We start from the raw sequence: 12,983 nt of genomic DNA, 5'->3' as shown, positions 1-12,983 counted from the left end.
CAACACATCTTCACACTCTGATAATTTTTGCAGTAAATAGTACATCACCTTTCCAGAAACCTTGACGGTTTCCTTGGCTCCTCTCCCCACCCCGTTACATTACCAAGTCTTTTGCTCTTTACTTCTCAATATTATACTAATATAATCTTTGAAGATTAAAAAAAATATATATATATATATTGGATTGCACAATAAGTTTGATGTAGGCACAAAGTGAGCAGCATCTAATGACTGATGAGAGTATGAGGTCAGGAGGAAATTAGATGAGAAGTGCTAAAAATTAATAAGAGACTTTGCCCTTCAACAGACGGGAAAAACTATTTTGTTTCAAAACAGTATAAAGACTTCAAAGAAGATCAGTTGCAAACAATCTGATGGCCAGGTCCAGATAAAGTGGTTTGGGAGAGAGGACGAAGTTGCCTTCTTTATGAGAAAACTGGGAAAGTCAGATGTAGAGGTAAACTTTAAAAGCCACTGGACTGTAAAAGCCTCTGGGGAGAGGAAGGGAAGACCATGCCCACGACAGAAGGTGATATTGTTCTTACCACCTCTCTTCTCGCTTCTGTAGCAATCAGGGAATATGAAAAATTTGGTGGTACTGGGTGTGGTTCAGAGGAAGAATTGAAGGTGGAAAGATCTACATACATCACAGAATAAGATAATGAGAGAAAAGTGACCTTGATTCTTAGTTCTCAGTTTATATATAGGTTTCCCTGGTAGAAGAGCTGGTAAAGAATCCGCCTGCAATGCAGGAGACCCTGGTTTGATTCCAAGGTCAGGAAGATCCCCCAGAGAAGGGATAGGCTACCCATTCCTGTATTCTTGGGCTTTTCTGGTGGCTCAGCTAGTAAAGAATCTGCCTGCAATACAGGAGACCTGGGTTTGATCCCTGGATTGGGAAGATCCCCTGGGGAAGGGAAAGGCTACCCACTCCAGTATTCTGAGCTGGAGAATTCCATGTAAGAGTCAGACATGGCTGAGTGACTTTCGCTTTCCAAAGACTTCCAGGAAACTGGCGAAAAACAGATGTCAATAATGGGTGACTCTTACTTCATGGACCACATTTCCTAGGTTCAAACTTGGTTATTAATTATATATAAAATATCTGCTCTAGAGAACAGCCCCACTGGTTCAGTTCTCAGTTGAAGGGCTCAAATCTGTTGCCACCTCCATTGACTAGAAACACGTGTGTGTGTGTGTGTGTGTGTGTGTGTGTGTGTATTCAGTTGCTCAGCTGTGTGTGTGTGTGTGTGTGTGTGTGTGTATTCAGTTGTTATCGACTCTTCATGACCCTTTGGACTATAGCCCACCAGGCTCCTCTGTCCATGGGGTTTTCAGGCAAGAATGCTGGAGTGGGTTGCTATTTCCCCCTCCAGAGGATCTTTCCAACCCAGTGTTTAAATCTGTGTCTCCTGCATTGCAGGGGGATTTCTTACCCCTGAGACTTCAGTGATGCTCAAGAAACACCCTACTTACCTTATTTCTGACTTTTGTTTTTATTACAGGTTGTTGTTCTGAGCTCTTTTTCAGTCTTCATCCAGCTTTACCTCTTCTTGTCCCAAGTGACAAACTCTTGGCCCCATTGCATTAATTGCTCATGCCATCTAGAACTGCTTCCATCATTGTAACATTTTTACACTGACAAATGTCAGCTTTAAAAAATCTCATTTTCACTTTCATAAAGTCATATTGCTTTGTAACCCCCTAGAATATATATCTTTGGAAGATTCTGTCAGACATGTGCTGTCTTTGAATCTAGATGGCTTTACAATAGCCCAGAGCTATGCGTTCTACAAACTCATATGCCAAAGAGGTATCATTCTATCAATTGACAGAAAGATATTAAAATAGATCAGTTCAAAGACCCTGCCCAGGAACTAGCTCAACATTTTGTTATGCCCCACAAAATGCATTGCTAGTTAATATGAAACTGCTTCACCTTCAATACAGATGGTTTTCATGCCAAATCATAACTTAGCTAATGGGGCAATCAACATCATTGATTTATATTACAAACACCAACAACTTGCTAGATACTAGACTGGATTTGGGGGCTTTACAAAGAGAAATGAATCTCTGTAGTCGAGGAATGTACAGATGAATTCTAGAGGTCTGGTGGTCGTGGTTTAGTTGCTAAGTTGTGTCTGACTCTTATGACCCCATCAACTGTAGCCTTCCAGGCTCCTCTGTTCATGGGATTCTCTAGGCAAGAATACTGGAGTTGGTTGTCATTTCCTTTTCCAGGGGGATCTTCCTGACCCAAGGATTGAACCTGGGTCTCCTGCATTGCAGGGAAATTCTTTACTGACTGTGCTACGAGGGAAGCCCCAGAGGCATGGTAACTGATACCAATGAAGACATAATTATCATTGGATTTAACATATCATGTAAGTGATACCATGGCACAATACTCTGTCAATTTCAAAAATAGGACTGAATCCTCTTGATGGTCTTAGTAGATATAGGATGTCCCTAGGAGAGATGAGGTCTTTATGAGGGTGATCTTGAGAGGTCCAAATGCCATCATGGCTCTCAGATACACTAAAGGCTCTCAGATACACTGAAAGGACTAAAGGTATCTGGGGTTGGAGGAGGCAGGATCTTTGTATAGGCAGATTAGGTAGGTTAGGCTGGGAAAATCTTCTGCAACCTTGATTCTATGGATCATATATGAGACGGTGAAGCATACTTGAAAAAGTAGTTTTTAGAATGGTATTGCCAGATATATGATAAAGGATCACCCAAGCAGACCTACCATCTGCTCCTTCACTGCTTTTGCTTCTTTTATTGCGGCGAACACGCCTACTTTCCTCTTCAGAGTATGACTTTTCTTTAGGGATGAAGAAATTCACAAGGGCCATCTGAAAAATAACGAGTAGATTAGTTAAAGTTGAGCCACTCAACTATTTTTGTTGTGGTTTAGTCACTAAGTCATATCCAACTCTTTTGCGACCCATGGACTGCAGCCCACCAGGTTCCTCTGTCCATGGAATTTTCCTGGCAAGAATACTGGAATGGGTTACCATGTCCTTCTCCAGGGGCTCTTCCCAACAGGATCAAATACATGTCTCCTGCATTGGCAGGTAAATTCTTTACCACTGAGCCACCAGGGAAGCCCCAGTCAACAATAGCCAACAGAAAAAACTGGCTTTCTGTAGACAGTCTGCCTTCACTTTAAATTCAGAGTGTCTAAGATGAATAGATAAAGATGTGGTACACACACACACATATATATAGATATAGATATAGATAGATATAGATAGATATGGAATGGAATATACAATGGAGTATTAGTTATAAAAAAGAATGAAACATTGCCACTTGCAGAAACAAGGATGGACCTACAGATTATCATATTAAATGAAGTAAGACAAAGACAAAATCATCTGATATTGCTAATACGTGGAATCTTAAAAACAGATACAAATGAGCTTATTTACAAAGCAGAACTAGAACCACAGATATAGAAAACAAACTTATGGTTAAGAAAGGGGAAAGAGGGGGAGGAATAAATTAGGAGTTTGGGATTAATGTATACTCACTACTATATATAGAATAGATAACAACAAGCACCTACTGTATAGCACAATGAGCTACAAATATTTTGTAATAACATTTAAGTGAAAAACCTTGAAATATATATATATATATATATATATATTCATCTGAACAACTGTGCTGTACATCTGAAACTAACACAACATTGTAAACCAACTATACTTCCAAAAAACAATTCAGAGTGTCTAAAGCTCACCCTCCCTTCCACTGTACAAATTTTCATTTTTGATACCATTATTATTTTAATAATGTAGGCATAAAATTTTGGTTAATATCTTCTGCCCCTCTGCCATCTGCACCAAATATCTAATGGGTAATCCTTCAGTCCTACTGGTCAGTATAGTTCTAGGGTTCAGAGATCCCAGTCATAGATTTCCAATTCCCCTCACATACTACTGATGTCTTCCCAGAACTAGACTTCAGCTTGTTACTCCTTCTTGGACCGCATTATTATACAGCCATTACTTTTCCACATTCCTATCTATGCTGAACTTTCGGGTTCTTCCCAGAATGGTGTGCATCCAATTATGATAGGATGGTATCGTTTATGTTAACACTCTTCTGGGAGTTAGTAATGACAAAGTGCACAATTATTTTTTCCCTTTCTTACTCCAATAGAACTCCTATAGAACTTGTGGTCTATAAGATTCATTTCAGTACTTGGTCCTCTACTGTCTTATGATGATCTCTCATAATAGTACAATGTATTTCATATGTGAATGGGCCTGGTATCACTAATGATAATCACAGCTTAAATATATACTTGACTGAATTAATCATAATTTCTCAGCATGAATGCTTATTTGTGGCTAAAGAAAATGTGCTCGAGGAAAACAGTGGACCGAGTATTACAAAATAGGATTGAAAGTGATTCCAAACCCAACTCTTCCACTTATAGTTGTGTAAATTTGGGCAAGGTCCTTAAGTTTTAATTTCCTCATTTATAAATAGGGGCAATAATTGTACTTTGTTCATTAAGTAGTTATTGTGTTAGCAAGTACACAGTATCTAATATGCATTTAATAAATGAGAGATATGATTATAATTGAAATTAGTATTAAAATAGACTTGTTAGATAGTTTAGAGGCTAAAAGGAAGAAATCCTAGTGTTGGTTAAAAAAATAAACAATTCCAGAATAAACTCATTTCTGCTGCATCTTTGATTAATTGGAAAAAAGATGGGTAGAACTCAAGAAAGCCTTAACATTCTACATAAACTTTCTAGAAAGCATGTGATTTACTGTTTACATAGACAAACTGCAGCCAATAGCCTTAATATACAAGATTAGCGTTTTGCAGAATATATACATGTATTAAATACATAATTGATACATGAATATACAGGCAATCTCCAACTTGCCTTAGGGTTTATTTAAAAATATTTAGGTTGAATCATATGAAATTGCCATTTCCGTATGTCAAAAATGGTTAAATATCAGCAATTTCACACAGTTCAACTGAGCAGTGTTTTTGTCACTTCTTTCTTGTTGTTCAGTCACTAAGTTGTGTCCAACTCTCTGCAACCTCATGAACTGCAGCATGACAGGCTTCCCTGTGTTTCAATATCTCCTGGAGTTGGCGCAAACTCACGTCCATTGAGTCAGTGATGCTATCCAATCATCTCATCCTCTATTGCCCTCTTCTCACTTGTCTGGAATGTAAAATGCATTTTCTCATAGAATCAACATAATAAAGTCTGGCTAGGTTTCCAGATAAAGCCCAAATAAAGTTACTTAACCCACAACATAAATCAGTTCAGTTCAGTTCAGTAGCTCAGTTGTGTCTGACTCTTTGTGACCCTATGGACTGCAGCACACCATGCCTCCTTGTCCATCACAAACTCCCTGGAGTTTACTCAAACTCATGTCCATTGAGTCAGTGATGCCAACATAAATAACGTATCACAATAATAATGATATAATCCCAAACTGCTATTTACACTAAAATCTCAATTATTTTAGTGTAGAACAAGTAATTCTAGATAGAAGAGTGTTCTTAATAACTTGTGCTGAAGTGCTGAAACTCCAACTATTTTGACTACAACATGATTTAACTCTGTGTTTACTGAGTATGTAGAAAACTATTTGCCTGTACATTAAATGGAACCAGCCCACTATGGTTTTAAGTGTTTGTTTGTTTGTTTGTTTGAAGTTACAACTACATTACAGAGTGATACATGCTTTGTTAAGTAAAGAGAAGCATAAAGTTCTCTGGGAGCAAGAGGAAAAGTATCTAATACAGACTGGGAGTGGACAAGGCTTCTTGCAGGAGGTGCTACTTCTATGAATCCTGTAGGATGTTGGAGAATTTAGTGAGGAATGGGAAAATGAAAAGGAATTCAAGGCAAAAGGACCATTATGCTTCAAGGTTCAGAGGAAAGAGAGAGAAAAGCTATTTTTGGAAATAAAAGTACCTTAAAATAAGTGGTAGGAGGTGGGAAGGAATGGTAAGAAATGAGGCAAGAGATATTAAACAAAGACCAGATTATGTTAAGGAATTAAAATTTTATCCTATAGCAAGGAGATCCTTGGAATAATTTTTCCTTTTACATATTTTGTTCTTTTATGAAAGTTTTAGCTATAATTTATATACAATTAAAGGGCTTCTGGGGTGGGGCTAGTGGTAAAGAATCTGCCTCCCAGTGCAGGAGACCAAGAGATGTGGGTTCAATCCCTGGGTTGGGAATACCCCCTAGAGAAGAAAATCGCAGCACACTCCAGTATTCGTGCCTGAAAAATTCCATGGACAGAGGAGCCTGGCGGGCTACAGTCCATGGGGCTTCAGAGTCAGACATGACTGAGTGGCTGAGCACACAAACATACAATACAGTGCACATATTTTAAGCATACAGTCTGAAAAATACACACATTTGTAACCACCATTGAGAGCAAGATGTGGAACATTTCCATCACCCCAGAATTTCCCCTTGTGGCCCTTCCAATCATTCTTCAGTGCTACCCCAAATCCAGGAACCACTGTTCTGATTCTATCACATACCTTAGTTTTTCCCATTCTAGCAGTTTAGATAAATGGAATCATACAACATGATTATATGATTTTGTGTTGTTTCTTTCTCTCAGCAAAATATCTGTGAGACTCATCCACATTATTGAATATTGGTAGTTCATTCCTTTCTCTTCCTGAGTAGTACTTAATTGTATGGATATACTATAGCTTTTTAACACATCTGCCTTTTGAGGGACATTTTGGTTATTTCCAGTATGGGGATATTATGAATAAAGCTGATATGAGTATGAGTAGGGCATATGTTTTCATTTTTCTTGGGTCAACACCTAAGGGTGGAATCTTAGGGATATATGGTAAGTATTTACTATAAGGAACTATCAAACTATTTTCCAGAGACTGTACCATTGTATTAATATATTCCCACTGGCAATGTAAGAGAGTTCCAGTGTTCTGCATCTTCACTACGCTTGATAATATCAATTTTTAATTGTAGCCATGCTTGTGGATGCAAAGGGATTTTTCACTGTGGTTGGGTATTGAATTCTTAACTTCTTATTAACGCTTTTTTTGGTCTCTTACCTGGCTGTCAACTATCAGATTTCACTCCACCTAGTTGTAACATCTTTTCCAGTCTCTTCAAATTTGCTGCTTATAATCTTCTATAGGCTTGTCACCTCATTAAAACTAATTAAAATCATGTAAAAACAGAGAAACAGGCAGGCAGTGTGTTTTTGAATGGTTTTTGCATAAAGTAAGATGCATATTCTCTGGTGGCTTAGAAGTCATTTGTTTACTGCTTATTTCTGGCTGTGGTCTGGATAAGTGAATCTGTCAGACAACTGAGTTTTACAAAGGTATGTTATTACAGTATAATGCTATTTCTAGGGGAAAGGGATTTTGAAGCACAAATGGAGAACCTTCCCACCATCACCAGCCAGAATTCTAGAATTTTCTTTATACTCTTTGTGTTCCCTCATGGGTTCAGCTCCTATGAGGATTCTGGCAGGGTCTTCAATCAGCTTCTTATGTCCTGATGGCAGCAGTGGGAGAATGTGATCACATATTAATTGTTTCAAAGGGTCTGATGGGAGCCTGTGAGAACTGAGGCTTCCAGAGAAGGAGAGCTGAGGGAGAAACCAGCTCCTACAGATAGCAGAAACAAGTCCAGTTTCCACGGGTAGTAGGAGTAGCTTAAAGTCCCTTCAGAGAGGCTGTTGGCAGTTGGGGCTGGTGCACTGGGATGACCCAGAGGGATGGTACAGGGAGGGAGGAGAGAGGGGAGTTCAGGATTCGGGAACACATGTATACCTGTGGCGGATTCATGTTGATGTATGGCAAAACCAATACAATATTGTAAAGTAAAAAAAATAAATAAATAAATAAAATGAGGAAAAGAAAAAAAAAGTAAAGTGTTCAATAGATGGGGACTGCCTGTATATGAAAATGCTTTGAACAGAACATAGTTTCCGTTTTCTCAATGAAAGCAACACAGAACAATGGTTAGACTGAAAGAGGATTCCTATTCACAGTGACCTTATTTGAGTCTCAATTAGAGGTAAGAGGGAAAACCATCCTCTGTGTAGTATAATGGTAAAGACAAAAATCAGTGGCTGCTCATACAAAGTCTAGAATTCTAGCTTGAGTTTTGCATTCATTAGGATGGTCTCCAGAGGCAAGTTGTAGAATATGAACAAAATAGTCTTCTCTCTTCAAATATTTCTTTACTGTTGCACAAGGGAGGAGGCATCAGGAATGTTGGCCACAGCCAGGCAATTTGTTCAAGGGGAAAAAATCTAATTCTTTACACTTTATTAACTGATTACACCCTTGTTTCCTATGGTAAAATACATGTTAAACAGCACCTGCAGATGACAGGGATCTCAGCTGGAAAAAATTCGTTAATGCTGAGACATGAGGGATAAATTCATTATTGCTAGTGACTCTCCAGATATTGCTCTGAACACTTTTTCTCTAGTATCTCAACCCTCAAAATTATTGGGTACCTTTTTATTTTTTTACCAATATTGACATAGAATAAATTTGATTCATTTTATACTTCATGGCAATATATGTGATTGTATTAATAGTTTACTGATTCATAGGAAATTACTCATATGCTTCTTGAGGGCAGAGACCTCATTTTGTCCATTTTGGTAACCCTATTGCCTAGCTCTGGACCTGGCACATAGTAGGCCCCTAATTAGTGTCTCTCTGTCAAAAGAATAATAGAACTATCAGTAATCCATTCTATAAAGCCAGCATTTTATTTGACATGAATGAGACCACATTTCTTAAGATCAACCATGGTGCAGTAGCCTAAGGACACATTATACTATTGGCAGTTAGCAAACCAAATGGATCTTAAGAGTGAGAGAGAAGAAACAAGGATACTCAACATTGATCACAGCATCCCATGGGAGCTGCCACCAGCAGGGTCAGGGTAGAGGTAGCAGTCATCAGTCCAAATACCAAAGGAAATTGGCACCCTGGACACCTCTGATGTGAGTGCTGGGGACTATCCACTTTTTAAAAAATATATATGATAATGACTGAAATTATGTAGTAAATTAAACATGGAAATTAAAGAGAACCAAAATTTTTCACATAGAGCTAAAAGCAGTTACTGAATTCTGCTCTCTAGGCAGTTTGACTTAAAAATCACTGCCCCATAATGCAAGTGACTACAAAGTAGAAAATAAAAAAGAATAGTACCTTTATTTGAGGAGATTACCATAGTGTGGCATTGGCAAGAAATTATACTATAGACCAGCTCAGTCTCTGCCTTTTCTTACCTCCTATTTTGGGGCTCTAGAGATCATTTACAGATAAGGCAATGACACCCCACTCCGGTACTGCTGCCTGGAAAACCCCATGGATGGAGGAGCCTGGTAGGCTGCAGTCCATGGGGTTGCTAAGAGTCAGACATGACTGAACGACTTCACTTTCACTTTTCACTTTCATGCATTGGAGAAAGAAATGGCAACTCACTCCAGGGTTCTTGCCTGGAGAATCCCAGGGACAGAGGAGCCTGGTGGGCTGCCATCTATGAGGTCACACAGAGTCAGACATGACTGAAGCTACTTAATAGCAGCATGAACAGCAGATATCATTTAAGACATCAAATAATGCCAAATATTTTTAATATGAAAATTTCTTCTCTTCTATTGATAGTAAACTCCTAAAAGGTTACTTGTAGGTTTTGAACCTGTGTGGTCTTGTCCTTTGGTTAAGGGGAAATCTGTTTAAGATGCGTGTTATAGGGAAAGGTGAGTTATTTTAAATACACACCTACTAACACAAAGGGGGAAAATAGATTTCTCCTCTGATCATGTTTCTTAGGTTTGGCCCTATTCCTACCATCCAGAACAGTACTGAAGAACAATTATGGAACTGATTCTCATAAATGGACAATGAAAGTTGTCTGTAGCTTTTTATGACTTTGAAATTCATACCTACCAAAGATGGCACATTTACCTTGCTGAATGATTTTACTGTTGGAGTCATGTTTAATGTGAAATGGCAGGAGAGGTCCACCCCTACTGAGATTCTGGAAGTCAGCTGGTCTGAGAGCATTGAAACAATGCTCACAGCTGACATGTGCAGAGAGGCAATGACAGAAGAATACCCAAGCATCTTCAGTATGGTGAGCTTTATGGCATAACCATAAGCAGAAGGGGAATAAGAAATACTCTAAAGGATACACTTAAGCATAGTTTCAAATAACATGACATAGTTGTGGGCTGCTTGGGAAAATAGCAACCGTGACCAGCTTGGAATGCAATAGTACAGAATTTGGAAACATTCTGAGCAAAGGCTCTTTTTTAGCTGACCGCAAGTTGAACACAGAAATACAGACACTGACAGGCTCTACAAATAGCAGTTGCAGCCACAAATTAAAAAAACAGTGTATATGTGTGTCATATAGAAAGAAAAGACTTTTGGTTGAAGATTTAGTCTTTGATCCCTAGAAGTATGGGTGAAGTTGGTAGTGACAACTTTGAATAAAAAGAAGGGCAGCAAAATATGTTAGACATGACTGCCTTCTCTTGGGAGAATCTGCTCATGTAATAAATAATTTCCCATACCCTAAAGTAAAAGACACTTTGACACTTTGATAAGGAGAAAGACATGTACTTCTTGTAATACCTGGAAATCACTTAAGGGTACCATTTGTGAATAGAATCACTTTATATATCAGAATGTACCTGTAGAACTTATAAGTGCCAGGATAAAACCATCTCAGCCAATACTCATCTTGGTATTCAGAAAATATTAGCTTAAATACATTCTCTTAATTATGAATTCTTAAGTGGTTTTTGACAATTTTATAATAATGTTGCAGTTTATCTTTACAAAGCTGGACCAGTGCAGGTTAGAGGGGCATTATGACCGAAAGGAGATTGCCTATGCAAGTTTAAACAAGGATTTTTTCCTTGTCCAAAGTTTCACTATGAAATCCCTTCTGGTTCCCAGTGGAGACCTAAATCTCATAAACTACTTCTAAATCATGTTGTCTACAGGAACATTCAAGATCAAGAAAGGTAAGAGTGAGGTAGCTAGTGAAAAGAGAGTTGCAACAGTCTGAACTTGAAGGGGAGGGGAATAGGACTTAGGTAAGAAGCAAATTATGAAACAGATTGCTATCGATTCTAAGAGGGCAAAACCATTCAAAACACTGTAGAAAAATTAAGTAGTCAGAAGGATTTTAAGAAAAGATGAGTCTTGAAAGTGAAAGTGTTAGTTGCTCAGTTGTGCAACCCCATGGACTGTAGCCCACCAGGCTCCTCTGTCCATGAGATTCTCCAGGCAAGAATACTGGAGTTAAGTTGCCATTCCCTTCATACCCACAGGGATGGGTGGATACCAAGGATGTGAACATAGATATGTGGCCAGTGGGGCTTCCCTAGTGGCTCAGACAGTAAAGAATCCACCTATAATGTGGGAGACCTGGGTTCAATCCCAGGTTTGAGAAGATTCCCTGGAGGAGGGCATGGTGACCCACTCCAGTATTCTTGCCTGGAGAATCCCCATGGAGAGAGGAGTCTTGTGGGCTACAGTTTGTGAGGTTGCAAAGAGTTGGACACAACTGAGTGACTAAGCACACACCCACATGTGTGTGGACCATCAATCTAGGACTGGCTCACAGAAATGTGAGTATAGAAAGTGAATCTCAAAGGGAAAGGTCAGGCAGGATAGGGTGTAAGTACTGCAAAATTGAATTCAATACAAGTATCTTAGGAGCAGGGAGGTAATCATGGTGATAAAATCAGCAGAGACTCAAACTGCAATAAATACCTGTGAGGCACAAACCTGAGTGTTGAGGGGAAAAGGAAAGGACTGAGATACAAACCCAGAACTTTAACACTTACACTACAATCATAAAGGGCAGAAAAGGACTGGTAATAAAGCTGCAAGTCCAGGAAGACTGTTGCACTGTGAGATTAATCGAATATTGTAATTTTGTCTTTAGATAACTTGTCATTTTAGTGTCTCTTGTATCTAAGCGTGCCCAGGGCCTCACTTGAAGTAAATACAGAACAACTGGTCATCTCACATAAGGCAGACCAATACTGTTTCAGTAGCTATAGAACAGAGAAAAGACAATTTTTTAAAGACATGGCTGTTGATTAGGATTCACCATTAGGGTGTTTCTATGGAAATCTTTTCCCAGAGAAAAATTCCTGACTCTTGTTTATGATCAGAACAGTGAGCAAAGGAAGTCTAATGCTAAGTATTGTCTCATAAATCTTTTCTTTAACATTTCAACAGAGGTACTCACTCAAAAAGAAAGTAGGATAAAATAAAAACAAATGAAATGATGAATAGCAAAATATTCATTAAAGTCAGTTCTATGCATATCCATTGTTTGATTGTTAGTTTAGGGACTAAAGTCATCTTTCCATGGAGCAATGGAGAATTAGATTTCTTTGTGGTCTACTGATCTCTTTCACCAAGCTTTAACCCCAATGAATTCTCTAATTTCTATTAATGAGTAAACAATATAGGTTTGCTCAGTTTATTGCTCCTAGTTACAAGCATCCCTTACAAATCATTAAAAGCTTATAAAGTTTAAAATTTGACAAGCATATGGACATCTGGATCAAGGTGGCTGACTGACCAAACAATTTTAGCTCCACTTTTTATTATTAAGAAAGTTTTTAAATAAGATTTAATGGAAAGACTAACAGAGGAAATTAGCAGTACAGAGATTTCAGTATGTTTCTGAAAGACAGAAAGTGGATAGGGTAAAGAACGGCTGAGAAAGAAACAGAGAGGGCTTACAGCCTAGAGGATGCTGGTCTGCTCCTGTAGGACCCCAGAGAAGTTTGAAACTTGGAAATGCCAAGTAAGGGAGAGGGTGAGAATAGAATGTGAAAAATTCACTGAAAGCCTGTGTATTGAATAATCATCTCCTGCTCCAGAGTATAGACACCCTAGTATTCAGGCATTTATTCTCA

At 38.5% G+C, this 12,983-nt stretch overlaps 1 protein-coding gene across 5 annotated transcripts in view; it reads right to left on the bottom strand.

Annotated features, from left to right (window-relative positions):
- The window catches only part of EDA (ectodysplasin A), a 365,424-nt gene that overhangs the window by 93,431 nt on the left and 259,010 nt on the right, over positions 1 to 12,983 (bottom strand). For all 5 annotated transcript variants that reach the window (XM_060408156.1, XM_027963660.3, XM_027963661.3 and 2 more), the window contains one exon: positions 2,756 to 2,861. In XM_060408156.1, coding sequence (XP_060264139.1) covers positions 2,756 to 2,861 — 106 coding nt within the window. The remainder of the gene's footprint in view (positions 1 to 2,755; positions 2,862 to 12,983) is intronic.

The sequence above is a fragment of the Ovis aries genome, chromosome X (assembly GCF_016772045.2).
Source record: "Ovis aries strain OAR_USU_Benz2616 breed Rambouillet chromosome X, ARS-UI_Ramb_v3.0, whole genome shotgun sequence".
Taxonomy (NCBI): Eukaryota; Metazoa; Chordata; class Mammalia; order Artiodactyla; family Bovidae; genus Ovis; species Ovis aries.
Note: the sequence above shows the minus strand (reverse complement) of the source record. Positions and strands in the feature narration are given on the sequence as shown.